The following is a 22947-nucleotide window of genomic DNA, read 5'->3' as shown; positions in this document are numbered from 1 at the left end:
CTCAATAGCTTTACAGACTGCATTAAACGTTATCATAAGGTTTCATTACCAATTAGGGGTTCACTCTGGACCAAAAAGTGCGACACAGATCGCACAAACACATAATCAAGTTCATCCTGGTTGTACTCGCGAGGCGAGAGTACTTACTCGCCATGGCGAGCACCACTCAACTCACAAACTAAGCTTGTTCTGGGTTCCCTCTGATCCTACATTCATTCCTAATCAATACTAGGTAAGTTCAGGTACTCAAAGGCATACAAGATTCAACTAAAAAGGTCGAAACACGAAATATGACATGCACTCTGCCTAAGCTCGCGAGGCGAGGAAGGTTGCTCGCCATGGCGAGTTGAACCAAACAACTCGCGAGGCGAAGGAAAGGGGCTCGCGTGGCGAGCGATGAAGTTCATCACTCGCGAGGCGAGGATCATCACTCGCCGTGGCGAGCGATGAACAGAAGCACGGGCAGACTAGGGTTTTTCTCAAAAATCCAACACACAACATGGTTCAAAGCCTAATTTTGATTCCAGAATTCATCCTAAACATATTCTAAGGTTAAAGGACGGTTTCAACATCAATCTAAACAAGTTTTACCGTTTGATCATCAATTTTTAGGGTTTTAACCTAATTCCAAAACTTTTCTAAATCAATCCTAACTTTGTCAATTAATCATCAGAATTACAACAATCAATGCTATTGAATTACTAGTCTCACCCTTACCTGGTTATGAAGAAATCGCAGCTCTCTCTATGCTCTTCTCCCTTTTCCAAAAGTTTTCACGTACAATGAGTTTCTAAAATTTTAGGTCTTCTCCTATTTATACCTCTTTCTAATAACTTATCTTATCTCACTTCCTCCCCCAAAACTATCTAAAATATCAAAACAGCCCTCAACTAAATATTTTATATTATTTTCAAATCTTTATTTTATTTAACAATAAAATAAATCTCATATCATAATCAAATCCTTCAATACTCATAACTTAACACGTCATCGATCAAATCATCAAAACATACCAAAATCATGCATATACTATATAATTATCATATAATCGCCTAAACTCGATTAAATAAACGATTAAACGAAAGTGGGCGTTACACACTGGCCTATATATATGTAAAGACACCGGTTTATTTCATTTGCAATACTCCTTTCTCTCTCTAACTCCCTCGCTCTCTCACTAGCCTCTCGTCTTCTCTCTTCTCTTCGCCGGTTTCTGGAAGGAGACGGCCGGAGAAGATGAAGATTCATCGGAATCTTCATCGACTCCGCCGTGAATTCCAGATTCCGGCGAGCCCTAACCTCACCAGAAAATCATGAATCCTACATCAATCAACTCGTTTCTTCACCCTAAACATGAATCTAACGCCAAAAATCACATGCAAGGCTTGAATCTTTGTAGATCTACATTCTTTGTTACGGTTTTGAAAATTATTTTTTTTAGGTTTTCAAATTCTTTGAAAGAAACTGTTTGAAACCTTGAGGATCTACATGGATTCGTCCTTATTGATGCTTTTTAAGAAAGAACGGTGGAGTTATATGTTTACCTGTGATTTAATCGGAGATTTCGAACAAGATTTTTTAGAAATCTTCGATTTGATTCTGTTTGTTGATTTTTGACTTGAAACCGAAAATAAATCGGTGTTTCTTGCTGGTTTGATTCCTTCTTCTTCTTCACCGGATCATATTCTTCATCTTCTTTCTTTCTTCTTCTTCTTCAAAAACTCTGTGATTGTGCTTGAGTTTGTCACCACTTGGTGATGAATTCGCACTTGAATTGCAGAGGAAAACGATTCAATGATGAAGATTCACCATGGATCACTGAGAATCGATGAAAATTTGATGAATTTGTTCATGAATCTGGTTCTGGAGAATTAGGGTTCTTGCTTGTTCTTGATGGTTTCTGAATTTTGATCTAACTGAATGGAGAGAGAAATTGGAGTTCTGTTTGTGATGTGGCGTGTATTCTATTGCTTTTTCTGACACTGTGCACTATTTATAAGCTGCCAAGTGTGCCTTTGGACCAGTGAAATGGTGACACCTGTACTTGGACTTGAAATGGCTCGGCCTTGTACAATTTGTGACTTGGGACCTTTCTGCAAAATAAGAAACTTGAAGGACTAATCTGCAGTTAAAAAAAACCTAAAAATGCAATTTTTAAAGAAATTGGGACCAAAATGCAATAAAAATAAAATTGGACTAGAAATTGGTAAATTGGACAAAACGTAAAGTGAAACCTAAAATAAAATCAACAAAAGGACTAAAATGAACCAATTACAAAAATGAGGTATTTTAATGGGAAAAGACCAAAATGCCCCTAGGGATCAAACTGACTCAAACTGACTCAGATGCAATTTTTGAAATGATTTTTTAACAAAGACTCAACAATAATTTGTAAAACAAGTTGAAAAGTGTTAGAGACAAACACAGGGACTAAAATGGGTTCCACTGCAGGAAATGACCAAAATACCCTTCTTGTACGATTTTTTGCAAATATTTGAATTAAAATGCAAGAAAACAAAGCAATGATTCAGAGGGACCTTTTTTTAATGACTTGTAAGACAAGAAAAGACACTTTGGATGGTTTTATGCAATAAAATCAGAGACAAAATCACAATTGAAAATACTTTGAGACAGAGACAGTAAAAGGTGCAGATGAAACAAAGTAAAGGTTCAGAGTAAAACAACAGTAAATTGACAATTATCAGTAGTAGAAAATAAATTTGAATGAGTATTTTTAGGTCCAAAATCAAGGTATAACATATATCATCTGAATTTTTCTAACGTTAAACCTTTTTATGTGATGAATGTTAAAGATCTACTATTAAACTTCACAAATGAGATTGAAGTTGGTCGAAAATGGTGCATTTGGCGGCGACACTACAACGTCAACATGATGATTTTGAAAAACTAAACAGATCAGAAGAAAATAAACAATGATACGATGTGATTTATAGTGTTGTTATGACCATTCCAAGTGAGATGGTAGTGGATGCGCGACCACGACCCACAAAAAGAGAGGCGTCTATGGTTTGTTTAAGGGAAGAGAGAACTATCTGATAAGTGAGGAGGAGGACAAAGAAGAAAAAAAAGTGTTTGTGAGTGTTGTGTGAGTTCTGGGAATGATAGAAAGCTTGTCATTACACGAGACGAGTTGTTAGTGATAGTCAAAATGTTGAAATATTTGTATAAGAGTGGGAAAAAACCAGAAAAAGCATTACATTGAGTGAAAAATGTGTCGTCAATTCATACTAACTGATCCAACGTGAAGCTAGTTTTCCCAATCGGTGCTTCATTTATTATCACGTGGAGTTCCATTCGTGAATTCAATTTTGGGTGCAAGGCTTTCCAACAAACATGGGGTTCTCATGCCCTTGGCCTTATGTTGCGGAAACAGCTCAAGGTATGGTGGAAACAAATATGCATCCCCAGAAATCATTTCCCCATCGTTAGTTGCTTCTGAATCTGGTATGACCAATGCATCGTTGCCTCAACCTGCTGTTTGTGGTGACGTTGTTTGTGTTAAAATATCAGAGGAGACTTATGCAAAAGGTCTTGAGGCATTCAAGAGAAACTTACGTGGTAGGTTGGTTCTAAGCAATAGGGCGATAAGGCTTACACAACAAGGGATATTATTGCAAAACTTCATATGCAATGGACAATGGTAAAAACATGGAAGATGTTGTCCTTGGGTAAAGGATATTATGAATTCTCCTTTGCTTCATCTAAGGATCTACGGGAAGTTTGGGCGAAAGGAATGGTTAATTTGAAGTAGGATTGCTTAGATTGTTTGAATGGACAAAGGAATTTAATGATCATTCCAAGAAAATTTATCATGAGGTAGTGGTCGAAAGGGAGGGATTCACTTTTAGTGTCAAAGTTTCATATGAATGGTTAACGACTTTTTGTTCCCATTACAAGAACATTGGTCACACTATTGCCAATTGTCGATGGATTATTTCGTATAAGGACAAAATGGTGGAATAACTTGTTCAGGTCGCTAACAAAGGCAAGAGAAAAAGAGGTTTCTCAAAAGCGACATACGCAACAGTGGTATCCCAAGGATAAACCGCTTGGTATTGGTTCGTCTCGAGTGTTTGAGGCTCAACCTATCACTAATGTGATGTCGGTTCCACTTAAGGAGCATAATAACGCTCCCCTTGAAACAAATGTAGAAGGGGATCACTTTATCTAGTCTTTTCCCAGCCATAGTGAGATCGTTCACTCGTACAACTTTACCAAAGATGTTACCCACTTGATGAAATATTTCCTTTCCCCACACATGAAAGCAGTATTGTGAAGCATTTTAACCAAACAACCCTCCCTTTAGGAGTAAGGGAAAGTTACCGCTAAGACTTATGCAAAAGATGAACATCTTGCAACATATCATCCATAAGTGCATTAAGGAACATAAAGTCACCTCCCATTGAAACGATATATATTGTGATTGAATTGAATAGAAACCACCCATTATGCACTGTTCTTGAATTTGATCAATCTCTCCGACGTTCATCAAAGGCCTTCCTAAACACTTCGAAAACTCTACTATCCTATCCTCATAGACCCTTGCTTCGATCGAGAATGGTGATATATTATAGGGTTCAAGATGAGAGGGCATCTACCAATGACTTCCCATAGACCAACTTACCTTCCTTTGTATAAGAGCAGGCTACAAATGATTGTTCTATTTCTCTTGAAGAAGGGTGAACCAAAACAATTAAGTGACACTGAACCTCCACGTAGGTAAGGGATAACTAGCCCCAAAACGTATATAAAAAAGGGATGACAATTAAATTTTGAGAGATGGCATAAGGGACGTGTAATTGAGATACTCTTAAGTAAAACATGTAAGTTCAAATAGATATGATACTATTTGTAACATTCTAACATCAATTACATATGCAAATTTTCAACCTGTAAAAAAAACATGGCTACCTGCAAGGTAAGTTTTAATCAAGCTGAGAGCAAATGTTGAAGATACATTTGATTAGGGGTGTGCAAAAAAACCGGATCTACTGAACTGCTTTGTAAAATTCAGTGGACCTAAATGAAAAACCCAATCCATTTGACATAAGAACTGATCCAACCCAATTTCATCAAGTCCAGACAATCTATACCTGTTTTAAAAAACCATAAAAATAAAATAAAATTGAACTCACATTACATTGCACACGCTTCAGCTTCTTGTATGACAAAAAATCAATTGAAGCCACAAATCAACCACCACTCTCTCCGCTGCACCATTTTAGAAACACCGTCTCAAACACCACCATCGAAACCCTACCTCCATACTGGTGCTACCACTGTGAAAAACGCGTCTTCGTAAAAACCATCACGAATCTCCCCGACCTCATCAGCGGCGATCGCAAAAACGGCTTCGTCGAATCAATGAATGATATGATAATCATCCATTAATGGCTCTGATATAATAATTGATGATTATAAAGGAAGGGTCTTTGTTGAGAAGAAGAAGAAAGTGAATGATCGAACAGTGAAATTAGTTGCAAAAATGGAGATTGGATTTATGGGTCTGGGGATAATGATTTTCTAAAAATAAAAAAAAATAAAAAAGTGAATACTGGTTCAGGACAAAGTCCGGTTTAGTTATCATGATCTAGTACTGAACCGGACTAAACTGTATCGAACCGATTTTAAAAAAATCCAATTTTTTTTTTGTGAAAGTAGTTTGTAGATCCAAACTGTATCCATAAATCTAGTATGGTTCAGTTTGGATAATCCATAAATCTAGTATGGTTCAGTTTGGATAATCCATTTGCACACCCCTACATTTGATAGTATTTGAAAAAGGTTTTTCGATGCACTCATGGCATTTTTGACTATACGTCAAAGACTAATCCGTTGAAATATAGAGATCACTTAAAGGGTTAATATCTCTGAACAAATACTTTATTATTATATTACAACCCTTCATATAAAGTCAAAAACATGCATCTTAAGTTTTTTGAATAAGCAACATTACAGGCATCTTAAGTTTTTTTTGAATAAGCAACATTAGTGGAATAGGCAAATTATAAATTTTACAATTCCACTTTACGTAGAATTATATGAGCACCGTATTGTGGTTGAAGGGTAATTAATGCAGTCGGGGCATGAGCATAAGATGGAGAAAGTTCGAATGAGAAACGTTGTAAAATCATTGCTATCGCCATCTTTGCTTCCAACATAGAAAAGTTCTGTCCAATGCAAATTCTAGGACCCCCTCCAAATGGAACAAATGAATTTCTTCCATTTGTTGCTTTCAAAACACCTTCAGAAAATCTCTCAGGATTGAACACCTTAGCATCGTCACCCCATAGTTCGGAGTCATGGTGAACTAAAACTATCGGTAAGGTAATTTGCACTCCGGCAGGTAATGTTAGGTTTCCAAGTTTCACATCTTTGTGAACACTTCGAGCAAGTTCGATTACTGGTGGGTATAACCTAAGAACCTCGTACAAAATCATCGTGACCTGTCTCAAAAAAGGTTATGTCAATCGTAAGTATGAAGTTATATATAGTTTAATATGAAGGGAAGAACACAATACTTACAATCTTAAGATGACTTAGCCCATCAAAATCGGGTTTATTGTTGCCAAATACTTGTAATACTTCCTCCCTTGCACGTGCTTGCCAATCAGGGTACCTACTCAACAACACTATTGTCCAAACAAGCAAAACAGAAGTTGTCTCTGCACCTGCAAAGTAGAATAGCTTGCATTCCTCTATTACATCGTCAAGACTCATTCCAACATTCTTATTGTTGTCATGTTCTTCCATTTCTTTGTGATTTGACTCTAAAAGTATACCTAACAAATCATCCTTTGTTGCTTCACCTGCCATTAGTGCTCTCTCTCTCGTGTTAATCATATCTGTAAGCGAAGCTCTTACGTCTCTTTCAATTTCTTTCATTCTCCTAGGGGTAGTAGTTGGTAGAAACCTTCAAAATAAACATGATTAGTCTCATAATTAATGTGATATGTAGAGAATGTTATTTCACGGATCTTACTCCTCCAAAGCGAGCAATTAACTTTAGTGTATAAAAAAAGTAATACTAAACCATCGATCCATAAATAATAGTTAACAAGCACATGTATAAACTATCATGTGTGTCTAAGAATGTGTTGAAATAGTACCTTTTGGTCTTCATACTTTAGTTTGTACTATCTTTCCATTAGAATAATCAATAATGAATCAGCACAGAATATATAACACACTGTTCCTTAATGATGGTTCTTATTTCTAAATAGTTTATCCAAAATGAATCATTTTCATATTTAACTTGCAATTTAAAAATTAGTCTCACCTCCATCCAGGGATATAAACTTTCTCGATAATTTTTGTTGTAAGTTCAGCTTGTTCGGTTTGAAGTTGAAATATTCTTTTTCCCTCTTCATAACTACTTCCAAACGCTGCTCGAGAAATAAGATCACTGGCCAAATTTTGAAGGAAAGGCCATACGTCCATTTCACATGATCCATCTGACGACAACATTTTCTCCCATTTGCTAATCAAATCATCGCAACTTTTGTGGAATATTGGTAATATGATCTGTTTTGTAAGAGACAAAGAGGTGTTAGATTTTTTATATTTTTTTTTTATATTTTTATTCCTTAAACTAAAGAGGTTTAAGATTAAGAATTCAAAGCATGTTTTTTTTTTTTTAATAAACCTAACTTGTGATGCTTGCAAAACTATATGTTTCGGACTAGATAAGCACAATTGGATTCTCTACGTAGTAAAGGGAAACTTACCTTCAATTTTTCTAAATGGAATGCAGGATTTATTATCTTTCTGTGCTTGCTCCACTGTTCTCCCTCAAGACATACAAGACCACAACCTAGTAACCTGACAAGCGGGTTCACATTAGGCTTTTGGAAGTCGTAAATTTTGTTAATTACATCTTTAATTTGCTCAGGATCTGTTATGTTCACCCTTGGTGTTGGTCCAAACCAGATAAAAGAGTTCTTTCCTGCATGCCAAGGATATGCAAAAAGTATTAAACATCGCGAATTGATGAGAATAACCAGAGTCATAGGTAAGAAGTTAGTTACGAATTAGGATATAATCCAAAGTCAGTTCTTCTGTATGTTCCCTCTGCAAGAGAAGTATTCTTTATACATTTAGTGGAAAATGAGATGATTTTACATCCAAAAGAAAAATAATGTTAGATTACTCTGATGGTTGTCCTATAAGTATGAACTATTGTTATGATCCTCGGTGTTTGGATCCTCTACGGCTGCAATATGGTTTGGCAACTCTTACTCGCAAGGCGCAACTGGATCCTCCATAACCCTCCTATCTCTTGGCTGAATCATAGCTATGAGATTAATCTAAGGACCAAGTCTAAATCTATGCATTATAAAGAATGACAAAATAAGAAACTGTTTTGCCCACATGACATATTTTTAAGGGTGACCACATGACATTTGGCTAACGTTTCTATTAATTTAGGTATTGCGAATTCTCTCCTAATTTTATACAACTTGAGAAAATGTTTTTTTTTTTATTACTAACAGGTACTACTTCGATCTCTATTTTAAGAGAAAGTTAACTTTTTAAGTTTATCTAATAAATGATGTATTTAATTTATATTAGGGACTAAATACATCATTTATTGAATAAATCTAAAAAATGAACTTTATCTTATAATAGAAACCAGAGGGATTAAATACATCATTTATTAAAATAAATCTAAAAAATGAACTTTATCTTATAATAGAATCCAGAATCCAGAGGAAGTACAATCGAAGGACACTAAACTAGTTATCTATTGTCCCTCTTTATCACGCAAATATATCTAAATTCCAGCAATTAATGATGATAATAATTAAGTGGAGCATTTTTTTTTTTATGACTAATTAGTTATAGACTAATATTCATTGCTTCCTTTAGGTTTAAACCCGAACCTTCAATTCCTTCTACCCTTAATTCAAATCATGCAAGTTACTCAAACCCCTAAGTGTGGCACTATTAGTCTACAAGGGGTTTAGGATCATGCGGCCCACTCATCATTTTTTGTTTTTTTTTCTTTTTTGGTAGTAAAAAGCGGGGAAAAAACAAAAAGAACATCTGATAAAATCAAGCTAAAAAAAATTAAAATATGTTATGTAAGGGACCATTTTCTCATACTATGTCTAAGACCTGCAAAACTCTAGGAACGGCCCTGATTAAAGGGATTTTTCAATGAAAAATTGAATAATTAATAAAGATGAGAGTTTGTATAAAAAGGGACATACCATGTTTTGCAACAGTTTGTTGGACAAAGGAATACACTCGAGGCACAATATCATCAGAAAGATTCATAGGTTTAGATGTTGCTTCCTTTCTTATCTTAAGAAGATCTTTTATGTCTCCAACTAAAAGTCTGTATGAATTTCCTTTAAGTCCTTGTTCTCTGAGCTCTTTTTCTAGCTTTTTTGGCTTCAACCATATCCAATTCAAAATTCTCCATGCCCATATGAGAGAAAGTGTCATCAAGGTGAAGAGAATTATTGCTGTAGTTGTAGCCATTTCTGTGTAGAGTAATAATTGGTGGAAAAAAGAAAGTAGGAGAAGATGATAAAAGAAGAAGAGATTTCGGTGAGAAGGAAAGAAGTATGATTTGATTTGATATGCTGCACTTTATAAAGTCCACGACACATGTCCTTTTCTTTTGACGTTACGACACATGTCCTTGACTAAGAATTTTGTTGGTTTCACATTTCATATTAGTAGCACTATTAATATTATGACCTAACTTTTTAATACTTTATTATATGCTTTAGAAAAATATTAATTCAAGCCACTGTGTTTATATGCATAGAAATGAGAGTGAAGATGGCACATAATGACCGAGACATAAAGCATACAAAATAATACCTTCTTAGGATTTAACAAAAATCACTGAGGTTTGCCCATTCCGGTGGAAATCATCTGGTTAGATTCCTGGTGAGAGCAGCGACAACCACAATTTCGGACGGCATCCGCAACTACGGCCACAATATCGTCGTTGTGATAGCCTCTGCAACGGCATCCGAAACCTACTGTCCACAATTGCAACGACCAAGACCGAAACCGCAATTTAAAACCACGACGAAATCATTAAACTCTAATTGAATTCGTGGATTATGCTAAGAAAATGTACCGAGAATGTTTGATTCTAAAGGTTGATTTTGAGAAGGCTTATGACTCGGTGGGTTGGGGATTTTTGGAGTATATGTTGAGGAGAGTAGGTTTTTGTTCAAAATGAATGGCTTGGACGAAGGTGTGTGTGGGTGGGAGCATGTCAATTCTTGTTAATGGTAGTCCAACAGACGAAATTAGTATTGAAAAGGGGCTTAAACAAGGAGATCTGCTAGCACCTTTTTTGTTTTTATTCGTGGCGGAAGGTTTTAGCGGGTTGATGCAGAATGTAGTATCTCTAAACATGTTTGAAGACTTTCAGTTTTCTAGTGAAAATGTAGAGGTGTCTCATTTCCAGTATGCGGATGACACTCTTTGTATTGGGAAGGCAACAATGAACAATCTTTGGACTCTAAAAGCTCGTTTGAAAGGTTTTGAGATGGCGTCCGGGTTGAAGATCAATTTTTCAAAGAGTTGTTTGATAGGGGTTAATGTAGTGTTGGAGTTTATGGATATGGTGTGCACGTTCTTGAATTGTAGTCAAGGTAGTATTCCTTTTAAGTACTTTTGGTTACCAGTGGGTGCAAAGGCAAGAGTATGTTAACGTGGGAACCGGTAAGGTTGTCAAAATCGGGACATTACTTCAGGTCGAAAAGCAATAGAAAAATCGGGACTCATAAAATCGCAATCAAAATCGAATGATTTTACTCAAGGACTTTTATAGAATCGATATAGGAAATTGTAAAATCGCAATCAAAATAGATGGATTTTACCCCAAAAAATTAATACTAAATATATGTTATAAAGGCTTAAATATGGAAATGGTCCCGGCAAATATCTGACATTTTGGTTTTAGTCCCTGTAAAAATATTTTTTTGGTTTTAGTCCCTGCAAATATAGAATTTTTGGTTTTGGTCTTTGTTATTTTGTTTTAATCCTTGTAAAATCATTTCATATTGAAATTGGTGCTTATAATATTCATTTTAGTCCTCATTTTGAGGGACTAAAATCAAATATTCTACATATTACAAGGACCAAATCCAATATGAATCAATTTTACAAGGACTAAAACAAAATACCAAGGACCAAAACCAAATTTTTGTTTTTACAGGGACTAAAATCAAAAAAATACTTTTACAGGGACTAAAACCAAAATGTCAGATATTTGCAGGGACTATTTTCACATTTAAGCCTGTTATAAATGGTATATAGTAATAAATGACTTAGTTTATAAGAAATCGTAAAATTGCAATCAAAATCGATGGATTTTGTCTATTTTGAGATTCTACTATGGATTTGAGTCGTTGAAGGCGAAGAAAGTCGAAAAATCCTAGATTTTAGAATTTAAATCAGGATTTTGACAACAATGAAAACCAATATTGGATCTTCTAAACCGAAAGTTGAATTCGTGGGGGCACAAATATATCAGTCTTCGAGGTAGAGTTGTTCTTATTAATTCCGTATTGAATTCAATACCTATCTTCTTTTTATTATTTTTGAAGATGCATGTAGCGGTGTGGAAAAAGTTTGTTAGGATCCAAAGAGAGTTTTTTTGGAGTGGTGTGGGAGGAGGTAGGAAAATTAGTTGGGTCAAATTGAAGTCGGTGTGTCAAAGGAAGGAGAATGGAGATCTTAGAGTGAGTGATATCCGGGTGGTTAATGTAAGTTTATTGGCTAAATGGAGATGAATGTTATTGGACGGGAAGGGGCTCTTTGGAAAGATGCGCTAATAGAGAAATATGGTTTTGGAGTGATGAGGTGGATGGAGGTGGAGATGTGGAGTGGCCGAGACATACATCAAGGTAGTGGAAAAATATTGTTAATTTTGATATGTTTGGTGGGCAAGGTTGGTTTAATCCGTAGGTTTTGAGAAGGGTAGGGAACAGTCGAGAGGCTGGTGTGGGAGAACTGATGGAGGGAAACATTATTTCAAGGGAGTGGAACTTAACTTGGCATAGACAACTTTTTGTTTGGGAAGAACACTTACATCATACATGCCAATTTCCAACCTGTACATAAACAATATGGCTTCCTGCAGGGTAGGTATAGGGATCCACTTAAAGGGTTGATATCTCAGAACAAATATTCTTTTATTATACTATGAGCTTTCTATTTTACATCATAGGATTTTTTATTTTTTTTATAAGCATCATTACAAGCATTCTAATAGTGGAATAAGCAAATTATAAATTTTACAATTCCACTTTACGTAGAATTATATGAGCACCATATTGTGGCTGAAGCGTAATTACCGTAGCCGGGGCATGAGCATAAGATGGAGAAAGTTCAAATGAGAAACGTTGTAAAATCATTGCTATTGCCATCTTTGCTTCCAACATGGAAAAGTTCTGTCCAATGCAAATTCTAGGACCCCCTCCAAATGGAAAAAATGAATTTCTTCCATTTGTTGCTTTTAAAACACCTTCTGAAAATCTCTCGGGATTGAACACCTTAGCATCTTCACCCCATAGTTCTATGTCATGGTGAACCAAAATTATCGATAAGAAAACCTGCACTCCTGCAGGTAATGTTAGGTTTCCAAGTGTCATATCTTTGTGAGCACTTCGAGTAAGCGCGATTACTGGTGGGTATAACCTAAGAACCTCATACAAAATCATGGTGACCTGTATCAAAAAAGATTATGTCAATGGTAAGCATCACGGCATATATTGCTTAATATGGAGGGAAGTACATAATACTTACGATCTTAAGATGACTTAGCCCGTCAAATTCGGGTTTATTGTTGCCAAAGACCTGCAATACTTCGTCCCTTGCACGTGCTTGCCAATCCGGATACCTACTCAACAACACCATTGTCCAAACAAGCAAAACAGAAGTGGTCTCTTGCCCGGCAAAGTAGAAGAGCTTGCATTCCTCTATTACATCATCAAGACTCATTCCAACATTCTTATTGTTGCCATGTTCTTCCATTTCTTTATGATTTGACTCCAAAAGTATACCTAATAAGTCATCCTTAGTAGCTTTACCTGCATTCAGTGCTCTTTCTCTCTTGTTAATTATATCTGTAAGCGAAGCTTTTACGTCTCTTTCAATTTCTTTCATTCTCCTATGTGTAGTAGTTGGTAGAAACCTTCAAAATAAACATAATTATTATGTAATTCAAATGATCTGAATAGAATGCTATTTCATTGATCTTACTCTTCCAAAGTGAACAATTCACTTCAGAGTATTCAATACTATAAACCATTGATTAATTAATCAATGGTTGTTATTACAAGCACAAGTATAACAAACCATGTGACATGCGTTGAAATATTATCTTTTGGTATTCTTACTTTATTTTAACTTAATTTTAGAGGATCCAAATATCCATTTACTGTATCACTATAATCTAGTGCTTAGTTTTATCCAAAATATAGCTTTTTCAAATTCAACTTGTGATATAAATATTAATCTTACCTCCATCCAGGGATGTAAACTTTTGTCATAAGTGACATTGTAAGTTTGGCTTGTTCGGTTTGAAGTTGAAATATTCTTTTTCCCTCTTCATAACTACTTCCAAATGCAGCTCGAGAAATAACATCGCTGGCGAAATTTTGAAGGAAAGGCCATACATCCATTTCACATGATCCATCTGAAGCCAACATTCCCTCCCATTTGCTAATCAGATCATCGCAGCTTTTGAGGAATATTGGTAACATGATCTGTTTGTAAGAGACAAAGAGGTGTTAAACTAAGCACATGTGCATTAAGAATTCAAATCATGTTTTCTTATAAACCTAATTGTGATGCTTGAACAATTATATGTTGCGGACTAGATAAACACAATTGGATTCTATATCTAGTAAAGGGAAACTTTCCTTCAATTTTTCTACATGGAATGCAGGGTTGATAATCTTTCTGTGCTTGCTCCACTGTTCTCCCTCATGACTTGCAAGGCCATTAGCTAGTAACTTTCCAAGCGGATTCGCATTAGGCTTTTGGAAGTCGTACATTTTGTTAAATACATCTCTAATCATATCAGGATCTGTTATGTTCACCCTTGGTGTTGGTCCAAACCAGATAAAAGAGTTCTTTCCTGCACGCCGAAGATATGAAAAAAGTATATAAATATCAAGAATTGATGAGAATTAGCAACTTATTATAGTGTACTATTTGCTTCCGGAATCTTTGAATACAGAACTTTAAGTGTTTATATTATATATTTAGGTATTATTGCCAATTTGAAAAATCACCAAAGTGAACAAGGTGCAGGATAGTATTGTAAAACATACAGTGTTGTTAAATGGCGGCGATGGCCAAATGGTGTGGCTGGTTTTTTTATGAATGCCATAGCCAATTTGTGAAGTCATAACCCGCCATAGCGAAGCAATAGACCACATAATCAAACTCTTTTCACTGAACTGACACCTCATGAACAAACAAGGAAGTAATATCATTTTAATTCAGGCTAGTAACATATTGGAAGGAATAGCAATGTTGTAATGTTTTGAGCCTACTGCCCAGCATGATCAGTGATCAAAATCACAATCATGAAGACTATGAATCTTAATGATTAACATCAAAGTTTGATAAACCGATGTCATTCATTTCAAAGAAATAAGTATTAACTACATTCTTTCTGGTCACATTTATAAGCAAAAAAAATTGTTTAGGTTTATTGAATAACTAATGTATCTAGTCTATATAAAGGTCAGATACATTAATTATTGAATGAACCTAAAAAGTTGTTTTTTGCTTATAAATGTGACCGGAGGGAGTAAATTTGGATCAGAATACTATTTTATAAAAACATGCTATCAATTTAAGAGGAAATTATATCCTGATAATGTCAGTTTAGTATCAGTCAGTAAGTGCAATTTATGTGTTGGTATTTATATTGGCTTTAATCAAAAAATTTGGTTCTTGATCCACTCCTTAACTTTAAGTGGTGGAAGCTGATACAGAGAATTACAATGAGAGTAACCAACAAAATTACTCAGTTGGAAATAACAGGGAAGTCAATTAGGAAATAGGATGGTTGTCAACTAGTAGATAGTTGAATGCAATGCAATTTGTAATTTGATGGCGGAAACCTTTTGGAGGCTCTGATGCCATGTTAGAAATTGTGGTTGGCCCCGACACAACACTATTCGGTTTGGTGCGTGTATAAATGGTGGGTGGCGCGAATTGATAAACTATGATACCATGTTAGATTTTGAAACTCTAATGCCATTTTATATTTTGATATTGACCCTAACTCAACCTTATAAACTGGCTTGTAAGGTGAGGGGTGCCTCTTTTTATAAACTCTTATCATAATTCTTATCTTTTCAATGTGGGATTTAAGTTTTTCCCAACACACCCCTCACTTCCATCACTTTTGGGCTTGGTTTGTGTATAAATGTTGGGTGTCCCGAATCCATAGACTCTAATACCATTTTAAAATTGAGTTTAAATCATCCTTACAAAGTTGGTTTATGAGATGGAGATTGTCTGTACTTAAGTAAAAATATTGTCAGACCTTCCCTCACTTTACACTCCTCACTGTTAATCTAAAAAAAAAAAAAATTCTATTATTTTTATAGAATTTTACAAATTGATTTTTTTATTACTAACTAGTATAGTTGAGGGAAACTAAACTAGTACTTTATTGTTATTCTTCATTATATAAATATAGTAAAACTAGAAATTAAAAAGAGGAGTAAGAAGAGAGACATACCATGTTTTGCAACACTTTGTTGGACAAAGGAAAACACACGAGGAACAATATCATCAGAAAGATTCATAGGTTTAGATGTTGCTTCCTTTCTCATCTTAAGAAGATCATTCATGTCTCCAACTAAAAGCCTATATGAATTCCCTTTTAGTCCTTGTTCTCTTAGGAATTTCTCTAGCTTCTTTGGCTTCAACCATAACCAATTCAAAATCCTCCATGCCAATATGAAAAAGAGTGTCAACAAGGTGAAGAGAATTATGGATGTAATTGTAGCCATTTTTGTGTAGAGTGATAATTGGTGGATGAAAGAAATTAGTAGGGGAAGATGATTAATACAATAAGATCAATTAATTTGGTTGTTCTGCACTGAATACAGTCCAAAGTCCACACCATATGTCATTGATGACTTTTTGTCGGTTTTGCATTTATTTAAGATAAAGACAATTATCTAATAACATACTTTTTTTGGATTTCTTTTAAAATTAGTCGGCCGCAGAATTATTTTTTATTGGTTAGAAACTTAGAATCCACCGTCAATAATCGAAGATTTCATGGGTAAAATTCCGACTTTTACATAGTACAATACAATATCTCAATCAAATGAGTTATGTTATAAGGCCACTATTGCGGAATAATTTATTCCAATTATTTAGTCATATTGGAATGGCTTATTCTTTTTGGATTTTCTTAAAGCATCTTTCATAATATTGAATGTTTGAGATTGTATATTAAGTGGTTGGTTCTATGGTCGTGGGACACTAAGTTTTCAAACATTTGATGTTATATCATCAACAAAAATAGTATTACAGTATTATAAGATAAATGAATGATTTTGATTGATATCAATTTAGTACAGTCTACTCTACTTATCTTTATTGGTGGGTGTATAAGAATTTGTCCTTTTAAGACTACTTACTAGAGTAAATAGACAATTAATTTCTGAAATTGTAAGCTTCGTCAATTACCTCCGTAACATTAACAAAACTTCAATTATCATTTTAAATTGTATAACATTAATCAATTTATCTCCTCCGTCAAATTCTTCTGTTAGTCAACATGACGTGACATTTGACTGTCTACGTGACACTATCACGTGTCATGCCACGTCACATGTGGTAAAAAAAATTATTATTTTTTTTTTTATAAAAAAGAATCGGGATTTTCTTCAGGGTTATAAAAAAAAAGCATGGTTCCAATTTTCAAGGAATTGGCGCAGAGTTGATCAGTAAGAAGCATTCATTCCCAGGCGCTGATTCTTCGTCTTGGATGCAACATAAGCAGAATGCACAACCTCAGAATGTGGGTGTTGGCATCCGTTCTGAAGTTGTAGAGTTTAATCGAGAGCAATCTCGTCCTGTTTTGGCTGAAACTTTTCCTATTGAATTGCAATCTTCTTCTGTTCATAGCATCATTGTTCCTGTTATACACTCCTCTGATCCGTCAGAACCTGCCTATAAGTCTGATTCGGAGGTCGAATTGCAAAACTCTTTTGCCTTGTTAACAACAGATAATGTTGAGGTTCCAGAGGAGGCATTAAATGTTGAACTCGAGAATGTTGATTTATTGGTTTCATGCTATTGGTGGCTCTAAAAATGTTTCTACTGTAGCCAAGAAAAGTGCCCAAATTCTTAGCAAATTTTGGAGGGACGTGGTGGATTCTGACCACACGACAGATGGCACTATGGACCTTGACACTGACACTGAAATGATGAATATGCACCCTGTGGCTCTGAAGTTCTTGATGGCACAACCAGATGCTATTCACTAACCTAAGTCCAGCAGGATATCAAGAAAGAGTAGCAGCTCTGCAAGAGGCAAAGGCTCGGATGGCATCACAAGTAGTGAGCACATCCAAACTCGTTCCAAAAAGGGTGTAATAAAAAACAATCCAAAATATGCTTCTTAATATGTGCAAGTAGCTAGTTGTTTGGACTTTGGCAGCTTAGTCTAGCCAGTTGATTTGCTTCTATACATATATGTTGTTTTAATTGAGATTTGTTTTAGTTGAGTATGGTCATAGTTGGCCAGTTTTTGTTGTAAACGATTCAGGCATCTTCTGTTTTACAATTTAATTTTTCTAGCTTTGATAAAAAAAAAGTATGACGTGAACAGTACCTCGTATGAACAGTGCCGGTATCGATGAACAGTGTTGCTGGATATCAAAAACCAAAAAAAAAAAAAAAAAAAAAAGATGTCGTATTAATGGCGGCTAGGGTTTATGCGGGAAGCAAGACCCCCGAAATCGGGGGCTCTAATACCATGTAGAAATTACTCTATATTCTTCAAAGTATTTTATTCAATAAGAATGGTGCTCCTTTTATAGGAGAGAATACAACTAATCAACAACTTAATTTAAGGTGACATAATGAAAAATAAACAACCATCAAAGAAGAATAATAATAAAAGGAAACGATATATATTTCAATAATTGCAATCATTCTAATAGTGGAATAAGCAAATTATAAATTTTACAATTCCACTTTACGTAGAATTATATGAGCACCATATTGTGGCTGAAGCGTAATTACTGTGGCCGGGGCATGAGCATAACTTGGAGAAAGTTCGAAGTCGAAACGTTGTAAAATCATTGCTATTGCCATCTTTGCTTCCAACATAGAAAAGTTTTGTCCAATGCAAATTCTAGGACCCCCTCCAAATGGAAAAAATGAATTTCTTCCATTTGTTGCTTTTAAAACACCTTCTGAAAATCTCTCGGGATTGAACACCTTAGCATCATCACCCCATAGTTCTATGTCATGGTGAACCAAAATTATCGATAAGAAAACCTGCACTCCGGCTGGCAATGCTAGGTTTCCAAGTATCACATCTTTGTGAACACTTCGAGCAAGCGCGATTGCTGGTGGGTATAACCTAAGAACCTCGTACAAAATCATAGTGACCTGTATCAAAAAGAGTTACATCAATGTTAAGTATGACGGCATATATTGTTTAACATGAAGGGAAGTACATAATACTTACGATCTTAAGATGACTTAGCCCGTCAAAGTCAGGTTTATTGTTGCCAAAAACTTGTAATACTTCTTCCCTTGCACGTTCTTGCCAATCAGGGTACCTACTCAACAACACCATTGTCCAAACAAGCAAAACAGAAGTGGTCTCTTGGCCTGCAAAGTAGAAGAGCTTGCATTCCTCTATTACATCATCAAGACTCATTCCAACATTCTTATTGTTGCCGTGTTCTTCCATTTCTTTGTGATTTGACTCTAAAAGTATACCTAATAAGTCATCCTTAGTGGCTTCACCTGCCTTTAGTGCTCTTTCTCTCTTGTTAATCATATCTGTAAGCGACGCTTTAACGTCTCGGTCAATTTCTTTCATTCTCCTATGTGTAGTAGTTGGTAGAAACCTTCAAAATAAACATAATTGGTATGTAATTCAAATGATCTGAAGGGAATGCTATTTCCTTGATCTTACTCCTCCAAAGTGAACAACTCACTTTAGAGTATACAATACTATAAACCATTGATTAATAAATCAATGGTTGTTATTACAAGCACAAGTATAACAAACCATGTGACATGCGTTGAAATATTTTATTCTGGTCTTCTTACTTTATTTTAACTTAATTTTAGAGGAGCCAAATCTCCATTTACTGTATCACTAGAATCTAGTGCTTAGTTTTATCCAAAATATAGCATTTTCGAATTCAACTTGTGATATAAATATTAATCTTACCTCCATCCAGGGATGTAAACTTTCGTCATAACTGACATTGTAAGTTTGGCTTGTTCGGTTTGAAGTTGAAATATTCTTTTTCCCTCTTCATAACTACTTCCAAATGCAGCTCGAGAAATAACATCACTCGCCAAATTTTGAAGGAAAGGCCATACGTCCATTTCACATGATCCATCTGAAGCCAACATTTTCTCCCATTTGCTAATCAGATCATCGCAACTTTTGAGGTATATTGGTAACATGATCTGTTTGTAAGAGACAAAGAGGTGTTAAACTAAGCACATGTGCATTAAGAATTCAAATCATGTTTTCTTATAAACCTAATTGTGATGCTTGAAAAGTTATATGTTGCGGCCTAGATAAACACAATTGGATTCTATATCAAGTAAAGGGAAACTTTCCTTCAATTTTTCTAAATGGAATGCAGGGTTGATAATCTTTCTGTGCTTGCTCCACTGTTCTCCCTCATGACTTATAAGACCATTAGCTAGTAACTTTCCAAGCGGATTCGCAATAGGCTTTTGGAAGTCGTACATTTTGTTAAATACATCTCTAATTAGCTCAGGATCTGTTAAGTTTACCCGTGGTGTTGGTCCAAACCAGATAAAAGAGTTCTTTCCTGCATGCCGAAGATATGAAAAAAGTATATAAACATCAGGAACTGATGAGAATAAGGAATTTATTATAATGTACTATTTTCTTTCACAATCTTTGAATACATAACTTTTGGTATTAATGCCAATTTAAAAAATCACCAAAGTGAATATGGTGCGGGATAGTATTGTAAAGGGAAGAGTGTTGTTAAATGCAGGCCATGGCCAAATGGTGTGGCGGATTTTTTAATGAATGCCATAGCCAATTTGTGAAGTGATACCCGCCGGAGCGAAGCCATAGACCGCAGGATCAAACTCTTTCACTGAACCGACACCTCATGAATAAACAAGGAAATCATATCATTCTGAAGCAGAATAGTAACATATTGGAAGGAATAGCAATGTTGTAATGTTTTGAGCCGCCTACTGGCCAGCAAGATCAGTGACCAGAATGTTAATGATTAATATCAAAGTTTGATAAACCATAAATATATGTTGTTCATTCCAAAGCAATATGCTACTTAAATTGGATAAGAAAACTATTCTATAAAAACATGCTATCAATTTAAGAGGAAATTATTGGCCTTATAAAAAAATTTGGTTCATGATCCATCCCTAATATTTTTTGTTGTCGAAGCTGATACAGTACTAGGAAGTCAGCTGGGAATTAGGATGCTTGTTAATTAGTAGATGGTTGAATGCAATGCAATTTGTAATATAGCGGAAACCTGCTAGCACGTAGTTCAATTGAATTTGGAGAAGGCTCTCATACCATTTTATAAATTGTGATCAGACCTAACACAATTCCAAAAAACCGGCATTTGAGGTGAAGATGGACCTCATGTTAAACATTGTTGGGCTTGATTTGTGTATAAATAGTGGGTGGCCCAAATCAATAGACTCTAATACCACTTTGAAATTAGGTTTGACTCATCATTACAAAACTAACTTGTGAGATGATGATTGTCTTGACCTATAAACACATTCTCAGACCATGTTTCATTTTACACTCATCAGTGTTTATGAAAAAAGTAACAATCATAAAATATACTCCCTCCGTCGCTGAATAAGTGACCTATTTGACCATTTCACACAGATTAAGAAAAGTGTAACGATGAAAGAAAGAGAGTGATACTTTTACTGAGTTGCCCTTCGTAGGCAAAAATCTCCAGCGCGCGCCCGCGTTGTCGAAATTTTTGTGGTAGGCCAAATCTCGCTGGGAGCACGTGCTCGGGCCAAACCACGTCGGGGGGCGGAAATTCCTCGCGCGCGCCTGCGCACCCGTATTATTAAGGTCATACCGGTTTGGATTTTTTTTTCGCGGCCTGGACTAGACCTTCCCCTGCCCATGCCAAGCCAAGCCAAGGCAAGGTGGCATTTTGCAATTCGGGAGCCAAACGGGGGTCATTATTTTGAAACTTTTTCACTTTTAAGTAATGATTATTTTCTTTGTTCCACTACAAACTTTAACATGGGGACCACAAAAAGTATTTATAATGGGTAAATCTGTCAAATTTTGCCTAGAAATCTGAGAAGGTCAAGTATTGTGGGACAAATATTTTTTACAAATAGGTCACTTATTCAGGGACGGAGGGAGTAGTAAAATCAAAAATTAAAAAGAGGAATAACAAGAGACATACCATGTTTTGCAACACTTTGTTGGACAAAGGTAAACACACGAGGAGCAATATCATCAGAAAGACTCATAGGCTTAGATGTTGCTTCCTTTCTCATCTTAAGAAGATCATTCATGTCTCCAACTAAAAGCCTATATGAATTCCCTTTTAGTCCTTGTTCTCTTAGGAATTTCTCTAGCTTCTTTGGCTTCAACCATAACCAATTCAAAATCCTCCATGCCAATATGAAAAAGAGTGTCAACAAGGTGAAGAGAATTATGGATGTAATTGTAGCCATTTTTGTGTAGAGTGATAATTGGTGGATGAAAGAAATTAACAGGGGAAGATGATGATATAATAAGATTCATTCATTTATTTATAGTCTAAAATTGACATTAACCGGTAGTAGTACCGTACCACTTACCACTTAACCAATTAATTAACATTAGAACTAAATAAATATTTTTTGTTGAAGGAGATAGAACTAACTAAATAAATAAAAGTCGTTATTTCCTTGATATCATTTTGAAATATACTACTTCTCTACTTCTCTGCTCCCATAAATGATATAGATTTTTCTAGGAGTAGAGAAATATATATTATTTTTGTTTATTCTTATAAAATTAAATGTAAATTACATTTAATTTTCTCTTTCTTTCATTTTTTTAAAAATTAATAATCGATAAAAATTGTTTTTACATCTTCTTATAAAACTTTTTTTAAAAAAACAAAAAATTATTCTTGTATTTTAATTTTTTTAATAAGTGCGATTTTTTTCTTCTTATAATAATTTGAGATGGAGGGAGTATGTCAATTTATGCACTGAATACAGTCAACACCATATGTCATTGAAGACTTTTTGTCGGTTTCACGTTTAATATCAAGACAATTATCTAAGGAGAAGGAACCTTTGTTGGATTTGATTTTGTAATTCTTTGATTTTATATGGAACGGATGAAGTATATCTTTTTTTTTTTTATATAAAAATAAAATGATATTCATTCATTCAAATCGAGAGATTACATCATTCAACACCGCTAAAAATGTAAAGGATGAATCTGCGAACAAACTCACAACATCCAAGTTAATAGCATATAACGGCATATCCATTGCCTCCGGAATTAAAGTGACTGGAATATCCATTGCCTCCGGATCTGCAACGTTGACGCCCAAATCTTTGATTGAACAATCTATCTTTCAATATGAATCAAATGAACACCGCACGAAGACGGAAAATCAAACAACGCCGCACAAGACGACGAACAACAAATCACCACACTTAGAT

General features: G+C 35.1%; 1 protein-coding gene across 7 annotated transcripts in view; it reads right to left on the bottom strand.

Moving 5' to 3' along the window:
- Positions 1 to 22061, bottom strand: part of LOC25487128 (cytochrome P450 72A68-like) — a 39192-nt gene extending 17131 nt beyond the window's left edge. The window contains exons 1-5 of one of the 7 annotated variants that reach the window (XM_013608986.3): positions 9234 to 9603; positions 7749 to 7966; positions 7301 to 7545; positions 6547 to 6934; positions 5889 to 6467 (exon numbers count right to left, since the gene is read on the bottom strand). In XM_013608986.3, coding sequence (XP_013464440.1) covers positions 6036 to 6467; positions 6547 to 6934; positions 7301 to 7545; positions 7749 to 7966; positions 9234 to 9507 — 1557 coding nt within the window. In that variant the 5' untranslated portion in view covers positions 9508 to 9603 and the 3' untranslated portion in view covers positions 5889 to 6035. Of the gene's footprint in view, positions 1 to 5888; positions 6468 to 6546; positions 6935 to 7300; positions 7546 to 7748; positions 7967 to 9233; positions 9604 to 12169; positions 12723 to 12801; positions 13190 to 13518; positions 13764 to 13919; positions 14138 to 15760; positions 16139 to 18035; positions 18658 to 18736; positions 19125 to 19453; positions 19699 to 19854; positions 20073 to 21686 lie in introns of those variants that run through there. The other 6 variants (XM_039830670.1, XM_039830669.1, XM_039830671.1 and 3 more) reach the window with 6 other exon arrangements.
- Positions 22062 to 22947: the final 886 nt, after the last annotated feature.

The sequence above is a fragment of the Medicago truncatula genome, chromosome 2 (genome assembly GCF_003473485.1).
Source record: "Medicago truncatula cultivar Jemalong A17 chromosome 2, MtrunA17r5.0-ANR, whole genome shotgun sequence".
Classification (NCBI taxonomy): Eukaryota; Viridiplantae; Streptophyta; class Magnoliopsida; order Fabales; family Fabaceae; genus Medicago; species Medicago truncatula.
This window is presented reverse-complemented; position numbering and strand designations above follow the sequence as displayed.